This window comes from Narcine bancroftii, chromosome 6 (assembly GCF_036971445.1).
Source record: "Narcine bancroftii isolate sNarBan1 chromosome 6, sNarBan1.hap1, whole genome shotgun sequence".
NCBI classification, from domain to species: Eukaryota; Metazoa; Chordata; class Chondrichthyes; order Torpediniformes; family Narcinidae; genus Narcine; species Narcine bancroftii.
The window spans coordinates 89,763,220-89,785,952 of record NC_091474.1 but is presented as its reverse complement, the minus strand read 5'-3'; the positions used below and the strand labels follow the sequence as shown (position 1 = coordinate 89,785,952).

Below are 22,733 nucleotides of genomic sequence, written 5' to 3'. Positions count from 1 at the left end.
CTATTTCTCCAGCCTTGTGCTTTTACACCATCGATGGCATCTGCAGATTTTTGTGTTTTAAACTTGGCTATAAACCTGTTTTCCACCAAAGATATTTAGACACATGGATTTGAGGTCCTGCGATGAGCAGTAAAGAGAGGCTTTCATGAGGACAGTGGATTAAAGAGAGGGGAGAGTATGATTATCAAAATGATCAGTGCAGAACCTTGGTAGTCCAGATAAATGAGGGTTTGAAATACAATTTAGGATTTGAAAGAAAGGTTTTAATCCAGAGGCTGCTAGTAAAATTAATGAGGCTTTGAGAGAAAGGGGAATCTGGGTTGAGAGTGAAATTAGAAAATTATTAGATTATGCAGTCAATTTCAGAGTCCGTGAAAGTGGCTAGGAGTTATTTTAAATATGAAGAAAGATTTGGTGGTGGGCGGGTGGGTAGAACATGGAGGGATGCAAAAAAGTTGAATGTTAAAATTATTGGAAGATGACAAATGACTTGGGGATGGGAGAAGGATAGCAGAAAAGATTTCTATTTGTAAAAATTTAATGTGATCAATACTGATCAAATATTTTAACTGGTGAATAGGTACACAACCAAGGTGTGAACTGGAGATTGGGGTTGACCAGAGGAATCAGTGGGAATATTGTCAGATGGCAAATGCTTCATTTGAGAGGAACTGTTTCACCAGATACAGCCATATCTTCAGTCACAGAATGGTTTAATTTTTTAACAGTAGGTTTAAGTAAGTGTAATTATGGGGTGAAATGCGAAGAGAGCAAATGATAATTGGTACCGTTGTAGAGTTAATTGGATCAGTGAATATAAGGTGGCAGATGTTTGACAAGTTCAGTCCTCAACTAGTGGCAGAGGTAGATGGAGCTACCATGGTGTTGTTCATTGGGAGATGGATAATCTGAATGCGATAATAGCAGGGCAATAGGGGATTAAGATGAAATCTAGAGGATCTGTTTGTGACTATAGGTTTACAGATTAAGAGATAGATCCACAATGACAGACATTCACGTGAGATAGATGTAGTAAAGTGCGGGTTAGAAAAGAGGAAAAGTGAGGTTAGATCTAAAGCGAGTGGTGTAAAAGTTGGGGTTAACTGATGATTTTGTTCGATGAACTGGGGTCAAGCCGGTGTGACAAGAGAGTTGATTTCTGGCCCTTGAATCCGTGCCTGCTGAAGAGGAAAGTCAGAATGATCATGTGCCTTCAAATAGGGTTGTGTCTTTTAATCAGGCAAGTTTTTTAAAATTAAATAAATGAACTTGTTAATTATCTCATGAGTTAGATGTTAAAAAAATATTGGTTTAACTTTCGCTGCTCTTGTTATCAGATGACAGCAAAAAAAATATCCATTCCAGTCAGGCTCACAGGAGAACCGGAGAGTGAGGCTCCCCCAATGACATCCTCCAGAAACAGTGTCACGAGGCAGGCCCTCAATCTAATCAGAATTCCAGGAAATCAATAATCAAGGACTATTGCTCAAACTTTTGGAAATTATGCCGTCCTACTATTTGTGGAGTTATGTTCATTCTGTTCCAGTTCCAAACTGTGGCTGATATAACTTGACCTCTTATAGCTTCTGCGATACCTGCTGAGTTCCTCAGGATTTTTGTGTTTTTACTGTTCTCGTTTGAGGTTATTTATTATTCCGTGTTCTATCTTGCCTGAAGAAAGCATTACTTTTAAAGTACTGTACACTGTTAATGCATGAGTTGATTGAAATCTGCCAGATTAAGATTTGTGTTTGTCATTTTCTCATGCAGTTTTTTCTGGGTATTTTACTTTCGTATTACAGTGCAGCCTACGATGCAATTCTGGATAGGAATGTGGCTATCAAGAAACTCAGCCGTCCATTTCAAAACCAGACCCATGCAAAAAGAGCTTACAGAGAGTTAGTCCTCATGAAGTGTGTCAACCATAAAAATGTAAGCAGTTCTGATACATTACTTTAACATGCAAAGTCAATTCACCAATAAAAAAGCAATTAGAGGCTTCAGACTAACTTGAATGTGTTTTGATTTATTTTTTACTTCCTGAATGTTTGAGTGGTCATTTGATCATTTTGGTTATTTAATTAATGACTGCACAGATGCCGTTTCGGTTAGTGCACACCTTTACAGCGGCAGCGATCAGGACCAGGGTTCAAATTGCACACTGTTTGTAAGGCAAAATATTTGTATGTTCTCCCCGTGTCTGTGTGGGTTTTCCCCGGGGGCTCCGGTTTCCTCCCACCCTTCAAAACGTATTCGGGTATTGGTTAATTGGGTATAAATTGGATGGCACAGATTTGTGGACCGAAACGGCCTGTTACCATTGCTGCATGACTAAATTGAAAAATTATTTAAATTTTTTTTTTGAAAATTGAATAATTAAGGATTTTCTTAATTCAGGATGTTCAAGCCAAATAGATGTTTATTCAGTCGAGGCCTCGGTAATGCCTTCTAAAATTAAATGAAAGTCAAAGAAATTTTGATTCTTGGGCTTAAATTCTTCCTTTTGAGAGGCTGTCAATCTCTAATGTCAACAAAAAGAAACCTGATCGAATTTTCAAACAGACCTTTTTAGTGTTTTTTTTTGCTTTTCTTTGTCATTTAACCTTTGCACTCTAGGAATAGGCAAAATGTTGTTCAACTCCTTCAACAGTTCCATCTTCAATATTAGGTTTTGCAAGTGTTGGACTGTAAATATTATAAATTAAATGTTTATGATTCATTGCAGAGGCAACTTGCAGAATATCTCATTCCCCACAAAATATTTTGCCTTAGTTCAAGAATTTTCATCTAAATCATCTAGTTTTGTGATAAACATTTATCTTGCATTTTAATGATTCAGCAGCTTCAAGTTGTTTTCATGCTCTACCGCTTGTTGGTGGGCTAATTCCAACTTCAAAGCAATTCTGCGAATGGATTATTACTTAGAATACTTCTGCCTCATAAATTGTGAATCCATTTTGTATTCAGTGGCAGGAATGTCATATATCCTTCCAGTAAGCCACATTTGATGGTAGTCAGCCACTGATCTTTGAGCTTGGAAACAGGTGTAGGTCAGAGTATGTGAATAAATCACTTAGGATTTTAGAACCATCAGTAATTTCAAGGCCAAAGATTTACACTCTCATTTTCCTTTAATCTGCTTTCTAATTCTGAAAGAGATCCATTGGGACACGTCCTCAGCAAGACAGGTTCTAGGAGTTTGCCAAGTAGAATTACTTTTACAAAACCCTTGAGTCCTGTCCTTGGTTTGCTTTTCACAGAAGGACCCAGGTTGTTTTATGATTAAAGGGAAGGATCCGATCAAGTGGAAACAAACTTAAATAAAATCTGCTTGGTCAACATGTACCAAATGTGGTAAATGTTTAGCAAGTCTATTCCCCAATATTTTAGCTATTTTATAATCTACATTTAATAAAGAAATTGGTCGATACGAAGCTACATTGAACGGATCTGTCTTTGTTTGGGATTACTGTAATTATCGCTCTTGAAAAAGAATCAGGCAATGATTGCTCATCTGTTATCTGTTGAAGCACCTCCATAAATACAGGAGACAAATCTTCATAAAATACCTTATGAAACTCTACATTAAAAACCCATCATCTCCAGGAGATTTCCCACTTGGCATCGCCTGTATAGCCTCCTTAATCTCAAAATCACTTCATCTTCTCCTAAAACTGGCAAATCTAAAGCAGATAAAAAAGATTCAATAGAACCATTTTCCTGAACCCCTTCAGAAGTATATAATTTTTGATAAAATAAATGAAAGTGATCATTAATTTCCTGGGGTTTATAAGTAACCGTTGAATTCTTTTTAACAGCATTAATAGTCCTCGAAACTTGTTCAGTCTTCAGCTGCTAAGCTAATACTTTATGGGCTCTATCCCCTAATTCACGATAATGTTGTTTAGATCTTTGAATTACTGTTCAAATTGATATGTTTGCAATGTATTATTATGAAGTTTCAACTTAGTCAATGCTGCCTTTTTATCTTCAGTCGTATTTTTTTGAAAATCATTTTCCAAAAGAGCTATCTGTTTCTCCAACGTCAAACTTTCTTCCAAATATTGTTTCTTAACTTTTGCCGAATAGCTAATAATTTGACCCCATAAATATGCTTTCAAAGTGTCCCATAAAATAAAATTACTCTGTACTGAACTAGTATTTATACTTAGAAAGGAAGCAATATGTTCTTTGAGATAGCTAATGAACTCAGATTTCTTTTTAATAACATTGCACTATATCTCCACCTATAATTTGACTCCATAACTTCAGAACCAACACAGGATATAAATTATCGGACACAATCCTACTCTTATATTCAACCTAAATAATCCGAGCCTGAAGATGTGCTGATACTAAAAACACGTCTATTCCAGAAAAAGAATCATGTCTTGATGAATAAAATGAATTACTTTTACAAAACCCTTGAGTCCTGTCCTTGGTTTGCTTTTGACAGAAGGACCCATGTTGTTTTATGATTAAAGGGAAGGATCCGATCAAGTGGAAACAAACTTAAATAAAATCTGCTTGGTCAACATGTACCAAATGTGGTAAATGTTTAGCAAGTCTATTCCCCAATATTTTATCTATTTTATAATCTACATTTAATAAAGAAATTGGTCGATATGAAGCTACATTGAACGGATCTGTCTTTTTTTGGGATTACTGTAATTATCGCTCTTGAAAAAGAATCAGGCAATGATTGCTCATCTGTTATCTGTTGAAGCACCTCCATAAATACAGGAGACAAATCTTCATAAAATACCTTATGAAACTCTACATTAAAAACCCATCATCTCCAGGAGATTTCCCACTTGGCATCGCCTGTATAGCCTCCTTAATCTCAAAATCACTTCATCTTCTCCTAAAACTGGCAAATCTAAAGCAGATAAAAAAGATTCAATAGAACCATTTTCCTGAACCCCTTCAGAAGTATATAATTTTTGATAAAATAAATGAAAGTGATCATTAATTTCCTGGGGTTTATAAGTAACCGTTGAATCCTTTTTAACAGCATTAATAGTCCTCGAAACTTGTTCAGTCTTCAGCTGCTAAGCTAATACCTTATGGGCTCTATCCCCTAATTCACGATAATATTGTTTAGATCTTTGAATTACTGTTCAAATTGATATGTTTGCAATGTATTATTATGAAGTTTCAACTTAGTCAATGCTGCCTTTTTATCTTCAGTCGTATTTTTTTGAAAATCATTTTCCAAAAGAGCTATCTGTTTCTCCAACGTCAAACTTTCTTCCAAATATTGTTTCTTAACTTTTGCCGAATAGCTAATAATTTGACCCCATAAATATGCTTTCAAAGTGTCCCACAAAATAAAATTACTCTGTACTGAATTAGTATTTATACTTAGAAAGGAAGCAATATGTTCTTTGAGATAGCTAATGAACTCAGATTTCTTTTTAATAACATTGCACTATATCTCCACCTATAATTTGACTCCATAACTTCAGAACCAACACAGGATATAAATTATCGGACACAATCCTACTCTTATATTCAACCTAAATAATCCGAGCCTGAAGATGTGCTGATACTAAAAACACATCTATTCCAGAAAAAGAATCATGTCTTGATGAATAAAATGAATTACTTTTACAAAACCCTTGAGTCCTGTCCTTGGTTTGCTTTTGACAGAAGGACCCATGTTGTTTTATGATTAAAGGGAAGGATCCGATCAAGTGGAAACAAACTTTGATTTGCTTGCAACATTAAAGTAAATGGTGCTGAATTTTGAAGTTTGCAAATGAAGAGAGTTCTCCTCCCCCTGTATGTGGAATCTCTGTGGAATAATCCTTGGAGTAGATCTTTGTTGTGCATGAATGTCTTCAGAGTTAAAATTTTAAAAAAAGCTCTTGCTGGCGAGAACTTGGAATAATGCATGTAAATGAGAGTTTCACAAAAAGTCTGATTTCTTCTGGAATTTTTTTTATATTCTCCCAAGATAATGATTAATGTTGGTGAAAGATTTTAAAGTTTGTGCAAGTGATTAAAAATATCCTGAATTATATATAGTGTTCGTCATAAAGGGATGATGAAGTCTGATCAAATCTCAACTCATATTCTGGTGATATATTACAGTACTACAAAGGCAAAGGCTTTGTTTTTTTTTATGGAATTAGTTTGCTGCTTTGATTTTCTGCAATGATCCTCAAGAAAGTATGGATTGCAGAATTACTGGAAGTACCTGGCCCAATACTGTCACCACTCTCAAAGGTTCTGTCAGCTCATTTCTTCATCCCAGTCTCTTTCTGTTTGGGCTTTGGCCTATTGCAGTTAAGAATCTATACCTCCTTATTTTACCACATAGGACTCGACAACGAACTTCAAATAATCAGCTTTTCCCATTTTGATGATAATGTTGTAAATTGTTTCAGCAAGTTAGCAGGCGACATAAAGATTGGAGATATGGTGGTCAGCGAGGAAGGCTTTCAAAGCTGGTGGAGGGATCTAGGCCAGCTGAAAAATGGGCTGCGGAATGGCAGATGGAAGTTAATGCAGACAAGTGTGAGGTGTTGCACTTTGGAAGGACAAACCAAGAAAGAACATGCATGGTAAACGGCAGGGCTCTGAGAGGTGCGATAGAACAGAGGGATCTGGGAATACAGCTACATAATTTCCTGTAAGTGGCATCACCGGTAGATGGAGTCATAAAGAGAGCTTTTGTCACATTGGCCTTTATAAATCAAAGTATTGAGCATAAGAGTTGGGACATTATGGTAAAGTTGTACAAAACATTGGTGAGGCCAAATTTGGAGCATCGTGTGCAGGTTTGGTGACTGACCTAACTACAGGAAAGATATCAATAACAGAAAGATTGCAGAGAAGATTAACTAAGATGTTGCCTGGACTTCAGGAACTGAGTTACAGGGAAAGATTAAACAGGACTTTATTGCCTGGAGCATAGAAAAATGAGGGCAGATTTGATAGAGGTATTCAAAATTATGAGGGATTCAGACAGGGTAAATGCAACTTAGATTTTTTTTTACTGAGGTTAGGTGAGATACGAAGAGGACATGGGTTAAGAATTTGTATTGTTTATTTTCTGTGCCCTATTCATGCCCTTCTTACTTGCACATTCTCCAGTCAGCTAACTGGGTCAACTTCCTCAGCTGGCACTAGTTCCACTTGTCATTTCAGTTTCTCCCTGGCCCAGATATTCCATTTCATAGAGCGATGTATAGCATGGAAACTTGCCATTTAACCCACTATAATTATCCATGTGCTACCTAACAAGAGGAATATTTCCAGCATTTTCTCTTTTAATGTCAGACTTTCAACATTTTAATTTGCTTTCATGATGCTTCCAAATGAGCCATAATTAAAATAGAATATTCTGCTGTGGGGCTGTCACTGTCAGATTTGATCCATGCTCTATATTGGTCCAATGTGTCCTCCATTTGTGATTATTGGTTATGTCGAGGGTTAAGACATTTTTCTCTGACCCCCCCCTCAAAAAAAAAACTGGTGCCCCAGGTCCTCTCAGCTAAGTAAAGAGTAAAGCAAGATCCATTTGCAAAATCATGTGTTTCGTCGTCGTGGCAGGTCCCTGACTTCCCGCGAGGAACTAATCAGCATTTTAAAAAGATTGTTTTTAACTTGTGTCTTTAATTGTTGGCAGAATTGCATTTAAAATAAATTACCATATGTCCATCTTCAGACAGTATTACATCAATTTCAGAAGCCATGAATTGGTAGCCAGGTAATCTTGAACATATTTTTCAGTAGAAAGGAATTTCCATCCTTTTAAATAATATTAGCAATTTAGGATGCTGATATGGAAATTCCATCATGAAGCCACAAGGTAATTGATCGGATATGATAAAAATCGTACGGAGGCTTCAGGTTTTCTATCTTTTCTGCCAATAAAATGACAGTTTTCTGTAATGCATTTTTTTCTCCAATTTCCATGATTAGAATTCAAATGTCTAATTAAAATGCTAATTTGACCAGTGCAAATGATTTTGTATGTTCTGCTTGCCAGCTTTTTTAATGTCTATTAATTAATCATATACATTAATTAAACGAGTCTTCACCAATGTAATGTTCGTTATGCTAATCTGTGTGTGACAGGAGTAAACTTAGATTTGGGCAAATTGAATGATTGTATTAACAATGTGATATTCAATTTATTTTAGATAATTGGCTTGCTGAATGTATTTACCCCACAGAAATCACTTGAGGAATTTCAAGATGTGTAAGTATTTTACCATGTTGGTGTAAAGAGAGAAAACAAATTTACGTGTGATTGGTTCTCATCTTTCAATAATGTTTTAGAGCAGTTTTGTGATTTAATTTAGTACATCAATGCAGATGACTTTTGTTAATTGCCAGGTGAAACAAATTCAAACTTGTTGATGCAGTCTTTGCCTATTAATATCTAAATGTGTTTTTTTTTCCCTCCTCGGTTGTCCTTTTTGCATGCAGTTACATAGTGATGGAGCTTATGGATGCCAATCTCTGTCAGGTGATACAGATGGAACTGGACCATGAGCGAATGTCTTACCTACTCTATCAGATGCTGTGTGGCATCAAACACCTGCATTCAGCTGGCATTATACACCGGGTCAGTAATATTTATTGTTGAATCCTCTGAAGTTTGTGTTGTGACAAATCTAGGGGAAGAAAATTGTGCCATGCCTCTTTTGACTAGCCTTGTTAGCAAGCTGACGGCCTTTCCATACCAAGAACTAACCATGGCCAATAAAATTATGGCAGTGATAATATTTTGACACTTTGTACCAGGCAGCAGTTTGTACCTAGATCGTGTTCAGTGATAGTAAAGTGTGAAGGGTGGAGTTACAGGAAAAGATCATGTGACAATTACCTCTTCCTCTGCTCTAGTTCTTCCTCTTTAATTCTGGAGGGGGAAAAAAATGGTGATTTTTTTTTCTGCTGCTACTCATCGCCATGGGATTAAAAGAAATTCTAAAATATACAGCTGAAGAGAGGGAAAGAAAATATTTAAGGAAGCATTTTCTATTGTCCTGTCACCTCTTCCAAAGTAGCTGTGATGTTCTTAACAAATGGGTTTGCTTCTGAAAATGTTTAAAGCAGCTGATAATTACTCTTCTATATTGGATTAGTGTATTAACTGTGGTTCAAGGTTTGTCCATATTTCAGGAACATTCAAATACAATGAGGATCTTGCAAGAACTGAAATGATTGTGGTTTGATGTTACAGTTATGACTATAAGGGGCAGATTAGTCCACAGGGAATGTTAGAAATAAATGAGTTTGTCATACTCTTTCTAAATTCAGATTGTAACCAACACCCTTTGGTAATTGAACAAGGCCCAGAAGAACTGAATTTTTATTTTCAAATGCTATCACCAATGCAGTTGTAATGTCTTTTGCTTGTAACTATTTAAAATTCAGCAAGTGGTTGATTTAATTGCAAAGATTCTTTCTTTCCTTGAATGCTCTTGGTTACTAAATGAAATGTCTCAAGGCAGCTGTCAATCTGAAATACAGAATGGGGAGAGAGTATGTTTTGCTAATGTTGTTTGTAGGGAGTAATAGCTTTACAGATTCTCTTCAATATTTCACCAAAGCCAATTCTTTTTGAACTGAGTCAGTATGTGAGAGTTCACGAAGAACCAGACAAAGTTGCACAAAACCAACAGCTGCTGAAGGAATGGCAAGACTGTCTTCATTCAGTTGGATTCCACTTTATTGCTTCACGTTCAGCTCGTCGTGATTTGGTGGAGGTTTGCATCTCAGTGGCTTGAGGATATCATTTTAGAATAGCAGCTTTGAACACAAGAAGTGAGATGCACCGAAGAGATAGATAGTAAAACTCCCTGGTGTCCAGCACCTATGGGGGTTGGCAGATGCCAGATAAGTGAATTTGCCGGTGCTTGAGATTGCATGTTGTGTGATTGGTGAACTGAGTGCTAGGAGGCACCAATTTTTTTTGACCTATACATTTTTTTGTAAACACTTTTTTGGCAGTTGCTTAAATTCTGGATAACGGGGATTTTTTTTAAAAAGTGCTCAACAGAAGGGTTTCAGGAAATGCATGTTAAAGCAGTCGAAACACTGTTATCTGATTTTATCATTTTCCAAGCTCTGAATGCTTGCTTGGGTACTTTTGTTCTGATTACTGGTGAGGTAACTGATTGTATTTGACCCAGAGGGTATGTTGTATCTACAAAATGTAAAAAAGATCAAGATCTGTAATGAGTGATGCCCATTTTGACCAGCCCTTGTCAACAAGCTGTCAGCCTTCCCCTTCCCTCAACTTTTGATTCGCAGCAGTCAGCCATTAGTTTCACTGTAACTTCCAATGACATTTTCTTCAAACTATTGGCCCTCATTTCAAACCTGGAATGAAAGCCCGCACATCAAAAGACAAACAACACTCCCAGCTTTACACCATAACGGAGTCTTGAAAGTCCCTGAACAGACACAGACAGACATTGTACAATTAAAGTGATGCTGTAATCAAACATGGGAAAATTTTTCGCCTGTTCGAACATTTCCTGTTTCTGGAAGTATATAATCATTAGATTATGTGATACTGAAATCTGCAGGTAAGAAGTGCATTTGCAGAAGTGGTTGAGGCAATCTGCGTTTATTGCTCATTGAGGAGGGCACATGGGGCCAGGTTTTGTCATGACTTTCCACTGGGAGAATAGGAGCAGCCGTGGTGTATCTAATCAGTCCACCAACATTTACATTGTCGATATTTGTTCAAGATCATTTGGTTGTGGTTGACAAATACCCACTGGTTGAATTTGCTGGCCTTTTCAGAAAGAGTAGAAGCAAATATAAATTTTGTCCAAACTTAACATCTTCATGAGGGGCAGACTTCAAAGAAAAGATTGATCAACCTGTGAATTGACTATGGGTCATCTGATTTTCTTCTTGAGGGGAAACTACCTGGTTAATGAACAGTTCCAAGGACAGCATTTGCTTTCAGATGCCCTGACATTATTCACAAGTAAACACTGTTCGCCTACAGCATGTGCCTAGTACTATTGCTGATGTCACACACTGAACTTTGTTTCCTTCGTGGTCTGCATCGCCTAAGGTAGTCCACAGGGAAAAACCCACATCTGACACAACTTCCTTTAATACATGTACATCTTCGACTCATTGTCCAATAAATGATTTCTCATCTTGCCTTTGTCATCTTGTACTCAGCCTCCCAAAGTTAACCAGCCCATTTTATTGTTCGAGGAAGGATAAAATAAATACTTTATCTATTTTTGCAATTATTTTAACTGTTCAAAAAATTTTACTTTCCTGAAATTGTTTCCATTTCTCCAGTTAAAAAGCATTATAATACATCTTGATAATCACTCAATGTGGCACATTGACCACCGCCAGTGGGCTGATATCGCCTCCAACCGTGCATCTTGGCACCTCACAGTTCGGCGGGCAGCAACCTCCTTTGAAGAAGACCGCAGAGCCCACCTCACTGACAAAAGACAGAGGAACCAACCAACCAATTTTCCCTTGCAACCGCTGCATCCGTGCCTGCCTGTCCCACATCGGACTTGTCAGTCACCAACGAGCCTGCAGCAGACATACTCCTCCATAAATCTTCGTCCCCGAAGCCAAGCCAAAGAAAGAATCACTCAATTCTTTGGACTTTCAAAATTAAACTCTGATGTTTGAACAACTTTAGAATATTATCTAGTTGTGTTGAATGTTAAAGAAGAATTTGATTTCCCTGCCAGGAATTACTGCAGAGAAACAGGAGAATACAGTCTGGGACAAGTGTCGCATCACAAAAAAAACTTCATTAATTGGGAGGAACTCTAGGGATAGCTGTTAATAGTTGACTTTTTTAAAAGTTGAATAACATCCAATCTGTTTGTGGGACTCCTTGAGAGGTAGTTTTGTTCAGCTTGAATCTTTGGTTGCCAGTGACATACTTGCTAGATCAGAGGAACAAATGGGAGCTTCCTGCCTTTGCATTTCTTGTGTTGTGATATTGCCAACCGTCCCAATTTTAAACTTTAATAGGATGGTGGCTTCAACAAATGTGCATTTAGACCCATCCATTGTGCTCCTATTGGGCTGATGTGCACTTCGCTATGTAACTCTGAACTCCAAGTTACACTACTGCCATTCTAGCCTGACAGATGCACCTTTGTCCTTCAAGCCACACATTTTTGTCCTTGCGTTGTGATTGGCATCTTTTTTTCTTCTAATCTCTCTTATGCAGTACTTAGAACTGGGCTCTTGACCAAATAAAAACTTTATTTTGTTTTTTTATCTTTTAGGATTTGAAGCCAAGTAACATAGTAGTGAAAGCAGACTGCACACTGAAGATCTTAGATTTTGGACTGGCAAGAACAGCAGGAACTAGTTTCCTGATGACGCCTTATGTGGTCACACGATACTATCGAGCTCCAGAGGTCATTCTTGGAATGGGATATAAAGAAAATGGTTAGTGCACTCTGATGTACGTGCATTTGTGTAACGAATGACTCATTTCTTTGGATTCATTGAATAGGTATTGTTTTGATCCTATTGAGTCAATTCTGGATTAAACTAGTGCAGGTAAATATCTGACTGTAATCAAAATGAAGGGTTTTAATTTCATTCCACTATTTAATCTTAATTTGGGAGACATTTGATGTTGATTTAATTACAATGGGAATGTGTGCCTGAATGAATATTCCTTGTTAAATTGCAAACGCAGAATGAGTGTGTTTTGCTACAGGATCATGAGGTCACACTAACCTAATTCTGCAGGAGTTGTACGTTTTTTTAATGTTCCTGTTTTTATTAAGTCTCTTAATTAGCATGAACAGCTAAAGAAATGTACCTTTGGAAGGAATTTTCTTAGTAATTAAGAAATTATAAAATTTTTGAGCATTTTAATGGAAAGAAAGCAATGTTTAGAAGACCATTCGAATTTGGTGTAGTATAAAATGCAAAATCTTGAAGCAAGAGGTTGCAATCAGTTCCTTCTTTTAAAAAAAAATACAAACCATATTGTTTCTCCTGGTTCTACTATTGATCTCCTGTCGGTAGAGGCCAGCTTAGTGCTGTAAGACCTGATCTGAAAGATCCACAGGCCTTTTAATTTAGGGCAAAGTAGAACCAGTGTTTTAGTGCTGGTTTGAAATATTGAAGGTGTTTTCTCCTGAAGATTACTCCAGCAGCCGAGCAAGTTGTACATCTGCAGTCCTGTCCTAGAAATAAGGGAAATTAGCATTCTCTGACAAAGGGGAATTTTGAAGTGAAGGTGGCATCGATGATGCACTGAAATATAAATTACTTTGCATCTAATTTGTAGAGAATTTGAGAAATGTACATTAATAGGAGTCCAAGCTAATTACTGTCACTGCCATTGGTGCTAGTTGTTGAGCTATTTTTCTGTGCTGTAACAGTGACATTTTCAAAGTGAGAGGTTCTTAATCTATTTGATGGTGTTTTACAGCATAAGGCAAGAGAGATGCAGTCTATAAAATTAATCTGCATTTACAATAACATTGAGTGGCTGTGCTGAGTATAGATGTGCTTATTAATCCATCTCTGTGCTGCTGTACTGTAAATGTGCTCCATCACAATGTCATTACTGCATTTGTTATACTTACAGGAGGGTGGGGTGAGTTAGAGCTACATTAACATTGTGATTTTCCAGCTACTGTTTTTTTGGGTGACCTGCATACTCAATACATCTAAGACCTGCGTTTCAACTTTGTATGGAATCTGCTTCAACAAAATAACGCCTTCTTTTTATGATGTAAACTTGTAGTGGATTTGTGGTCTGTTGGGTGCATAATGGGAGAAATGGTTCGTCACAAAATCCTCTTTCCAGGAAGGGACTGTATCCTTAATGCTTGCTTGCAGTGGTTCTGTTGAGGCAACCAGGTTTTTTTTTGCCATTTCGAAGCAAATCCTTTTGACAATTGATGTTTTTTTTTAAAAAAAATTTGTTGTTTTCAAAAGAATTTTTCAAATTGTTTTCCCTGCTGAGTTTTTTAATTACCCAGGTAGGACTCGTAGCTGTTCCTTGCAAATTTTTATTTTCGGAGGCTGCATCTGGCGATGGACATACAGTCTCTGCTGGTTACTTTGTTTTTAGTTTGTAATGTACTGACCATCTCTGCTAAATCTGTTGTGACCATTTTCCTGTGACCCTGCGTTGCTTGCATGTCTGTGTCTGGCCCATGCAGTTTCGAAGAATTTAATGACTATTTCTGGCTCATATTCCACTGACTTCACGATGATGTTAGTGAGACTTCACTAACTCGAGGTAATCATCACAGATTACTGTTTTATGACCAGGTATTTTTAAATCATTCTGATAAATCTTCACAGCTAAGTTGAAAATGATTGCAGGGGAGGAAAAAAACCCACAATTTTGAACAGAATATGAGGAAACATTGATTACTGTCCAAGGAACCAGACACAAACAGCCTCTTTCTCCAGCATTCCTCATGATTTCAGTCAGTGCAATGTGTCCTTGTTTTATCTTTTTTTTTCCTTGAATCCAATTTCTGCATGTTAACTTCATGTCATTGCATTTTGTTTTCAGTTGATATCTGGTCAGTTGGGTGCATCATGGGAGAAATGATCAGAGGTGGTGTGTTGTTCCCTGGTACAGATCGTATCCTTCCCTTTGACCTTGAGCATTTTGTGCAAAGGTTCAGTTTAGCAATCCAGAATCCTATGTGTTTGCAAGTCACGCACTTGTTTCTTCCTTCCTGTTAGGATGTTGCATGGATAGTGCATTTTAGAGCATTATCTAATTTTCCTTGCATGTGTCATTATTTCATCATATATTTCTGTTGGTACAATGAAGAGATTTGAATGCAGGTTTAGCATTGAAATTCCAGTACACACTTGTGGAGAATAATAGCACATGAGGTTGCTTTCCCCAAGATCCCGTTGGCCCAGTTTGTGCTATTTTAACATAGACTGACGTGAGGGTGCCAAATTCTCCTCAATATTTTTGGCAGCATTAATTAACCAATTACAGAGCAGCCCTAATGGCTATCTTGGTGTAAGACATTATCAAAAAAATTGAACTATTTCCACCTAGAAGGAATGAACCATTGACCACTTTGATTTTTTTTTCTTTCCCGCCCCCCCCCCCCCCCCCCACCCCCCATAATCTCTGCCTTGCTGCTTTGCAATCCTGACCCTTTCTGAGATGTACTTTCATCGGTAGTGGTGCCTTGGTCAACATGAAATCTGTATTGGCGGCTTAATGTATTACAGCCACAAGTTCTGCCTTTTCCATAGATAAAGAAGGTTCTAAATCCATAATCTTGGAAATTATTTGGCACCAGCTTCACTCCTTATCCTGACTGGGATTCAATGTATTCAAAGAGAAAAAACTATAATGGATAAATTCGACTCAAACTCTGGACTGAATTTGAGATTAGTATTTCATATCAGATCCACTAAACCTTCTTGAGCAACAGAGCTTGAAAATTTATTTGTTGCTATTTTGTCAACTTGACATCAGAAATTAAATGTAATTGAATGTTTTGTTTTAAATACTCTCCTCGAATTGAAGTTAATAAGTCAGAAAACTGGATATTGTTCTTTAGTGATGGATAATAATATTAAGTGTCTTCTACTGCACAAAGGCACTAAAACATTTAAGGTTTATTAGCATTTTACAATTTGAAGTGGCATGCTCTGAATTTAAACTTTCTGCACTGCTATTAAAATATTGCTGCCTTGAGGAGTTTCACTCATCCCTCAGTATTCACCTGATTTAAGAGATCTTGGCCAACCCCATAAATAGAACTACTTTGACAGATGTCTGTCGTGAGTTTTGAAATGTGCATTTGATTCACCACCCTAGCCATAACTTGCTGAGACGTAGGCAATGAATGATTGAAATCGGTGGAAATTTCCAACTTTTTTTTTTGTTAAATTTCATTCCAACATTCAACAAGGTGTTTGTTTTTTATTCATTTCGCAAACCTTGGAGGTTTGGGTTATGACTAATTTGACAGGAATTACTTAATTTTAAATTTATGGCTCCAAATACCTATTCCGCTGCTCTGAATGAATTATGTATTACCCAAATGACTTCGAAGTGACAATGCTAAAGTTGATGAAAAGGCTGAGCTTTTTTTTTTGTGCACCACATATTGCAATATTTTTCTCAGCTACCTAACTCTAGACATTGATCAGTGGAACAAAGTGATTGAGCAATTAGGAACACCGGCCACTGAGTTCATGAAGAAGTTGCAGCCAACAGTAAGGACGTACGTTGAGAACAGGCCCAAATACACAGGCTACAGTTTTGAGAAACTCTTCCCAGATGTTCTCTTTCCTGCGGACTCAGAGCACAATAAACTGAAAGGTAATGGAAAGGTACAGTTTCTACTCTCTCAAGTGTATTTTAGCATCTTTATAATGTTTCTATAAATTGTCAGTTAGAAAATTGTGGTGGAAGTACTCTACTCAAGATGACCCAAATGATGGCCTTCAGGAGATGCATTTGAACTGAAGGGTTTATTTTTATTTGCTCCCTGGCATCATTCAGTGAGTTCAGTAGCCGGCTCGTCAGAACGCTTAAACCTGCATTTACAGTCCCTGAACTTTCTGGAGCGAGCCTTCATACTTCATCCGAGACATAATCAGACTTGATGGCTGACTCACTTAGCGGATTCGTTGTTTCAAAGTTGAGCCCTTTCATCGCCAAGAAACCATGCTGTTGGAAACTTAAGATGCTCAGCTGTCGGGTTGATGTTTTTATCACCTGTTGTTTTCACAGTTGTAGCTTCCAAAATCAGTTAAGCCTTTTACCATTGAAGCCCTTTCATGTGTAGGTAGTTTCTCTGATAGATACATTTAAGTCGAGCCTGAACCCTTCTGGGTGGGAAAACCATTTGAGGCACAACTCAACAATTTATAATGTCTGACCTCTGTCTCTGCACAGGTAGTCGATCCTTTTGTATGTCCATTGCAAGCAACCTTTTAAGATTAAATATTTCTTTAGGCAGAGTTCCCCACCATGACCAATTATTATGGACTGTGTATGAATCTGGGCAACTTGCCTCCTCTTTGAGCAGTCCGCTTGTGATCCAAAAATCACTCCCCATGCAATTTGATCGACTCAACTTTGCCTTTTGTCTCCACCATCTCCCTTCATGGTTGTCAATATGGAAATGTTTAATGTCCAACCATTGGCACAACAAAGATGCTTGGTCGAGGTATTTTTGTTAACTTTGATAGTGTGGTCCTGAAGAAAACATGTATTTACATGAGCAAATACTTCAGGATTTCCTTTCCAACTGTTATCTGGCTTGAACACTTTTGTATTCTGTATTCACTAACATCATCAATTCTGTATTCCCTCAATCCTAGGATAGGAACTGCATTCAATTTTTGATTCACCTTCATTTGATCTCTTGAATTTTTAAGTTTATTTCTCACAAAATACTTAGCACAATGTAGAGGGTTCTTCTGAGAACCAACTGACAGATTATCTTTACCATTCACACAGCTATGCGAAGAGCACAATTTACAGCAGCCATTCTCAACCTTTACTTTAGCCAAGGCCCCATTAGGGCTCTGCTCAAAGTTTATTGGCCCCCTTCGCTGTGAAGCAGTCAAGCTTTGGTTTATTCCATACTTCTGCTGACTACCTAAAAAACATTAAAAATATTTGTGACGTGAAGTGAAAAGCGAAAACAAGGCCTTTACTTAAATGTGCTGTGACCACCCCCCGTGGGGGATGTTATACCCCCATTGAGGATGGCTAATCTATATGGTTACAATGAAAAGGAAGATCAGTTAACACCAAGCAAGAGCACTTTTATGTTGTTCTTTCAGGAGCCTGTTAGTTGCAGGGAAAAAACTGTCTTTAAGTCTGTCTGTCGGTGGGTGTTTTCTCACTCTTAATCCTTTTTCCCTAAAAAGGGGGGGGGGGGGGTGGGTGGTGGAGAGAAGAGTGTGTCCAGGGCCACTCAGTACGTGGACTGCATTTCCTATGCAGCACGACATTCAGATGGAGTCCATGAGGGGAGGGAAGTTTGCATTATGTTTTGATCTCCATTCACTACATTCTGGAGCAGAGCAGCTCTTGTACCAATGTAGGATGCATCCAGCAAGTCTGCTTTCTGTGATGCACCTGTGCAAAAGGACAAGGGAGCCATGCTGAGCTTCCTCTGTTGAAATGCAAGATGACTTCTAAATTGAGCTTTTGCAACACATTGTCAAACAAATGACCAAATTCATTAAAGCAGGAGTAAAACATGAAAGTTTACAGATACCGTAGTTGAAGACAAAACACGATGCTGGAGAAACTCAGCAGGTCAAACTGTACTTTATGTCTCTTCTCTTTGGCTTGGCTTCGCGGACGAAGATTTATGGAGGGGGTAAATGTCCACGTCAGCTGCAGGCTCGTTTGTGGCTGACAAGTCCGATGCGGGATAGGCAGACACGGTTGCAGCGGTTGCAGGGGAAAATTGGTTGGTTGGGTGTTGGGTTTTTCCTCCTTTGCCTTTTGTCAGTGAGGTGGGCTCTGCGGTCTTCTTCAAAGGAGGTTGCTGCCCGCCAAACTCTGAGGCGCCAAGATGCACGGTTTGAGGCGAGATCAGCCCACTGGCGGTGGTCAATGTGGCAGGCACCAAGAGATTTCTTTAGGCAGTCCTTGTACCTTTTCTTTGGTGCACCTCTGTCACGGTGGCCAGTGGAGAGCTCGCCATATAACACGATCTTGGGAAGGCGATGGTCCTCCATTCTGGAGAGGTGACCGGATCTTCAGCAGCATGGACTCGATGCTGTCGACCTCTGCCATCTCGAGTACTTCGACGTTAGGGATGAAAGCGCTCCAATGAATGTTGAGGATGGAGCGGAGACAACGCTGGTGGAAGCGTTCTAGGAGCCGTAATACATCACCAACGTTTTGAGCTTGAGTCCTTCATTTTGTTCATATTGTGGTATTGGTTGACAATGTCATGAAATAAATGTGCTGTGTATAAGTGTAATAGAATTAAGATGTTGGATGCTTTGAAACAATTATATAATTATTATGGAAGGTAGAGTAGACTTTGAAATGATTGCTGTGACTTAACTAAGAAATGAGTATTAGGACCCCCCACCCAGACAGGTTAGCTGCAACTAACAACTTTCCAGACAACTATCCATTATCCCCTCTTCCATAAAGCCATCTCCTGGTCCCGCACTATTACCTGCTGTTACACATAACGAGCTGTCAGACGCAGCCCATTCATAAACGGGTTCCTGCCCAAAAACAGCTGACGGCACTACAAGCTTGTCAAGCAGAATGTGGAAATATCAAAAGCTTGCAGAATGACCAATTGCTTTGTTTCAGTGTCCAGAATTCAGCTAACCCTGTTAAAGATCATGGATATGGAGGTGGCTGGAGAAGCAAGCATTTACATGTGCCAAGAGCCAAGCTAACAGTTCTGCACTGTCTTAAAGGACCCTTTGAACTACTGTATCATGTCTCCCATGAATCCATATCTTTTAACTTTGTCATGTACATATATATAAAGCCAATCAATGATGACCATTTTCCTGCCTTTAGAAATGAGCAAACATTGACTGTAACACCTCAGCTTGTAACAATACCCTCAAAGCAATGGTATCATGTACAGCAAAAATGCCTTAAATATTGTCCTCTGTAACCTTGTACTTTGAATGAGGGAGGTGACCTTGTCTACCCAACCCTAACTACTGCTCATTCCCGCTGGCGTGACTCTAATACTATGTGTGTTGTACTTTGTGGCTTGGTTGTACTTCTTGTACCTTGACAGGGCTAAACTATTACAGACCTTGATGAAGGGCTCAAGCCCAAAACGTTGGTTATGTATCTTTATCGTTGCTATATAATGGACATTCTGCTGAGTTTCTCCAGCATTGGGTTTTAAAATTCAATAAAACTCCCAAGTTTTGCTTTAAAAAATGTAGAATGGGGCAGCTTCTATCTTAAATAAGAGCATTTTGGTCATAAACAACTTGCAGAGATGATAGGTGGTCCTGAATCAATACAATAGCTTCCAGCAGAGTGGGTACTCAGTTCATTATAGCCACGCGGTCCTGTCAAAAAATTGATCTACTAGTTCATTCTTTCTGTTCCGCTTCCATTATCCACACAGCCGATGATCAAACCTGTTCTAACTTGGTGTGTTGACTGAAATTCGTACCAGCTTAATTGATATCAGCCTTGGCTCAGTGGGAACAGTCAGCTCTTCAAACATCATGCATTTAAACCCAGAATTCATTTCACAATCTAGCCTGCATTGAAAGATTGCACTCTATTTACTCTAGCAAGTAAGCATCAAAGGAGCCGGTGCTGTTCACAATAGATTTCACCCCTAGAACCACAGAACATTACAGCTCAGTCCTTCTAGTTTATGCCAAACTAAAACTCTGCCTGGTCCCACTGATGTGCACCCATTCCATACCCCAACCATCCATGTAGCTGTCCAAGTTTTACTTAAATGGTTAAAATTGAGCCCACCTTCACCACTTCAGCTGGTAGCTCGTTCCATACTCCCACTGCTGTATGTAAAGAAATTCCCCGTAATTATTCCCCTAAACTTTTCCCCTTTCAGCCTTAATCCATGTCATCTGGTGTGTATCTCACCTAACATTAGTGTATAAAGCCTACTTGCATTTATTTCAATGCCCATCATAATTATGTCTACCTCCATCAAATCTCTGCACTCTTTCAATCTTATTGATGTCATTCCTGTAGTTAGGTGGCTAAAACTGCTCATAATGCTCCAAAATTGGCTTCACCATTGTTTTATACAACTTTACCATAACATCCCAACTCCTATACTCAATGCTTTGATTTATGAAGGACAATGTGTTATCTACCTGTGACACCATTTTCAGGAAATTGTGTGTCTGTATTCCCAGATCCCTCTGTTCTACTGCACTCAGTGCCCTACTGTTTACCGTGTTTGAGCTACCTTGGTTTGTCCTTCCAAAATCCAACACCTCATCTTGCCTGTATTAAATTCCACCTGCCATTTTACGGCCCATTTTTCCAGCTGGTCCAAATCCTTCTGGAAACTTTGAAAGCCTTACTCGCTGTTCACTACACCTCTAATCTTTGTGTCATCTACAAACTTGCTGATACAATTTACCACATTATTATCTTGATCAGTGATATAATAACAAAAAACAGTGGATCCAGCACACAACTAGTCACAGGCTGACAGTCAGAGAGGCAATCATCCACTGCTACTTTCTATCTTCTCCTTCTAAGTTAATGTTGAATCCAGTTTATTACTTCACCACAAAGACAGAGTGACTAAACCTTCCTGATAACGTTCCATGTGGGACTTTGTCAGAGGCCTTACTGAAGTCCATGGAGACAACATCCACAGCCTTTCCTTCATCCACTTTCCTGATAACCTCCTCAAAGAACTCAATGATTGTTTAAATGCACAAAGCCATGTTGACTGTCCCTAATTAGTCCCTGGCTATCCAAATACTTTTATATCCACTTTAGAACCTTTCAATAGTTTGCATACTACTGATGTCAGGCTCACTGGCCTGTAATTTTCCTGGATTATTTTTGGAGCCAACATGATCTTTTCTCCAATCCTCAGGCACCTCTCCTGGTGTCCTTTAAAAGGACATTTTAAATACATCTGCCAGTGTCCTTGCAATTTCTACACTAGCTTCCTTCAAGGTCTGAGGGAGTGCCCTGTCAGGCTTTGGGGATTTATTGACGCTTATTTACTTTAAGACACAAGGCATCTTCTCATCTTTAATCCGTATGATCACACTGCTTGTTTATCTCACTTCCATGAACTCTGAATGCAAAAAAAAACATCTCTATTGACTCTATACATAATTGACCACTCTGATCTTCAAGAAGACCAATTTTGTCCATTGCTATCCTTTTGCTTTTAATTTACCTGAAGAAGCCCTTGGGATTTTCCTTCATGTTGTCTGCCAAAACAAACTTGTGTCTTCTTTAAGCTCCACTGATTTCTATATTGCTTTTTTCCTGCATGTTTTATATCTTCAAGTACCTCATTTGTTCCTTGTTGCCGATATCTGTGTACACATCTCTTTTCTAAACCAAATCCCCAATATCCCTTGAAAACCAAGGTTTCTTATGCCTGTTTGCCTTTAATCCTTATAGGAAGATATAAGCCTTGTACTTCCAAAATTTCACCTTTGAAGGTATTTCATTTTACAAGCATATACTTGCCAGAAAATAACCTAGCCCAATCCATGCATTCAAGATCTTTTCTCGTTTCCTCAAAATTGGCCTTTTTCCAATTTAGAATTTCTACCTGAGGACCAGACCTATCCTTGTACATAATTAATTTGAAACTAATGGCATTATGATCACTGGAACCCAAGCTTTCCCCTACACATCTGTCACCTATCCTGTCTCATTTCCTAATAGGAGATCCAGTATTGCACTCTCTCTAATTGCTTCCTCAATACATTGATGTAGAAAACTTTCCTGAACCTATTTGATGAACTCCAAGCTTTCCAGCCCTTTTACAATAAGGGAGTCCCAGTCAGTATGTGGAATGTTAAAATCACCTCTGTCTGCTTCCTCTCTACTGATTTGCTTCTCCAATTCTCATTGACTGTTAGGCGGTCTATAATACAACCCCATTAATGTGGATATCCTTTCCCATTCCTCAGCTCCACCCATATAGCCCCAGTAGGCAAGCCCGCTGGACTGTACTGTCTGAGGACACCTGTGATATTTTCCCTGATGAGCAATGGTATTTCTCCCTCTTTCCTCCCTCCTGCTCTATTGTGCCTGAAACAATGGA

The 22,733-nt window shown here is 38.4% G+C and overlaps 1 protein-coding gene across 7 annotated transcripts in view; it reads left to right on the top strand.

The window, feature by feature from the left end:
- LOC138736328 (mitogen-activated protein kinase 8) overlaps nt 1-22,733 on the top strand; it is a 107,105-nt gene that overhangs the window by 56,470 nt on the left and 27,902 nt on the right. For 5 of the 7 annotated variants that reach the window (XM_069885652.1, XM_069885651.1, XM_069885653.1 and 2 more), the window contains 6 exons: nt 1,803-1,932; nt 8,154-8,212; nt 8,443-8,581; nt 12,252-12,417; nt 14,519-14,590; nt 16,124-16,306. In XM_069885652.1, coding sequence (XP_069741753.1) covers nt 1,803-1,932; nt 8,154-8,212; nt 8,443-8,581; nt 12,252-12,417; nt 14,519-14,590; nt 16,124-16,306 — 749 coding nt within the window. Of the gene's footprint in view, nt 1-1,802; nt 1,933-8,153; nt 8,213-8,442; nt 8,582-12,251; nt 12,418-13,735; nt 13,808-14,518; nt 14,591-16,123; nt 16,307-22,733 lie in introns of all 7 variants that reach the window. The other 2 variants (XM_069885655.1, XM_069885658.1) reach the window with 1 other exon arrangement.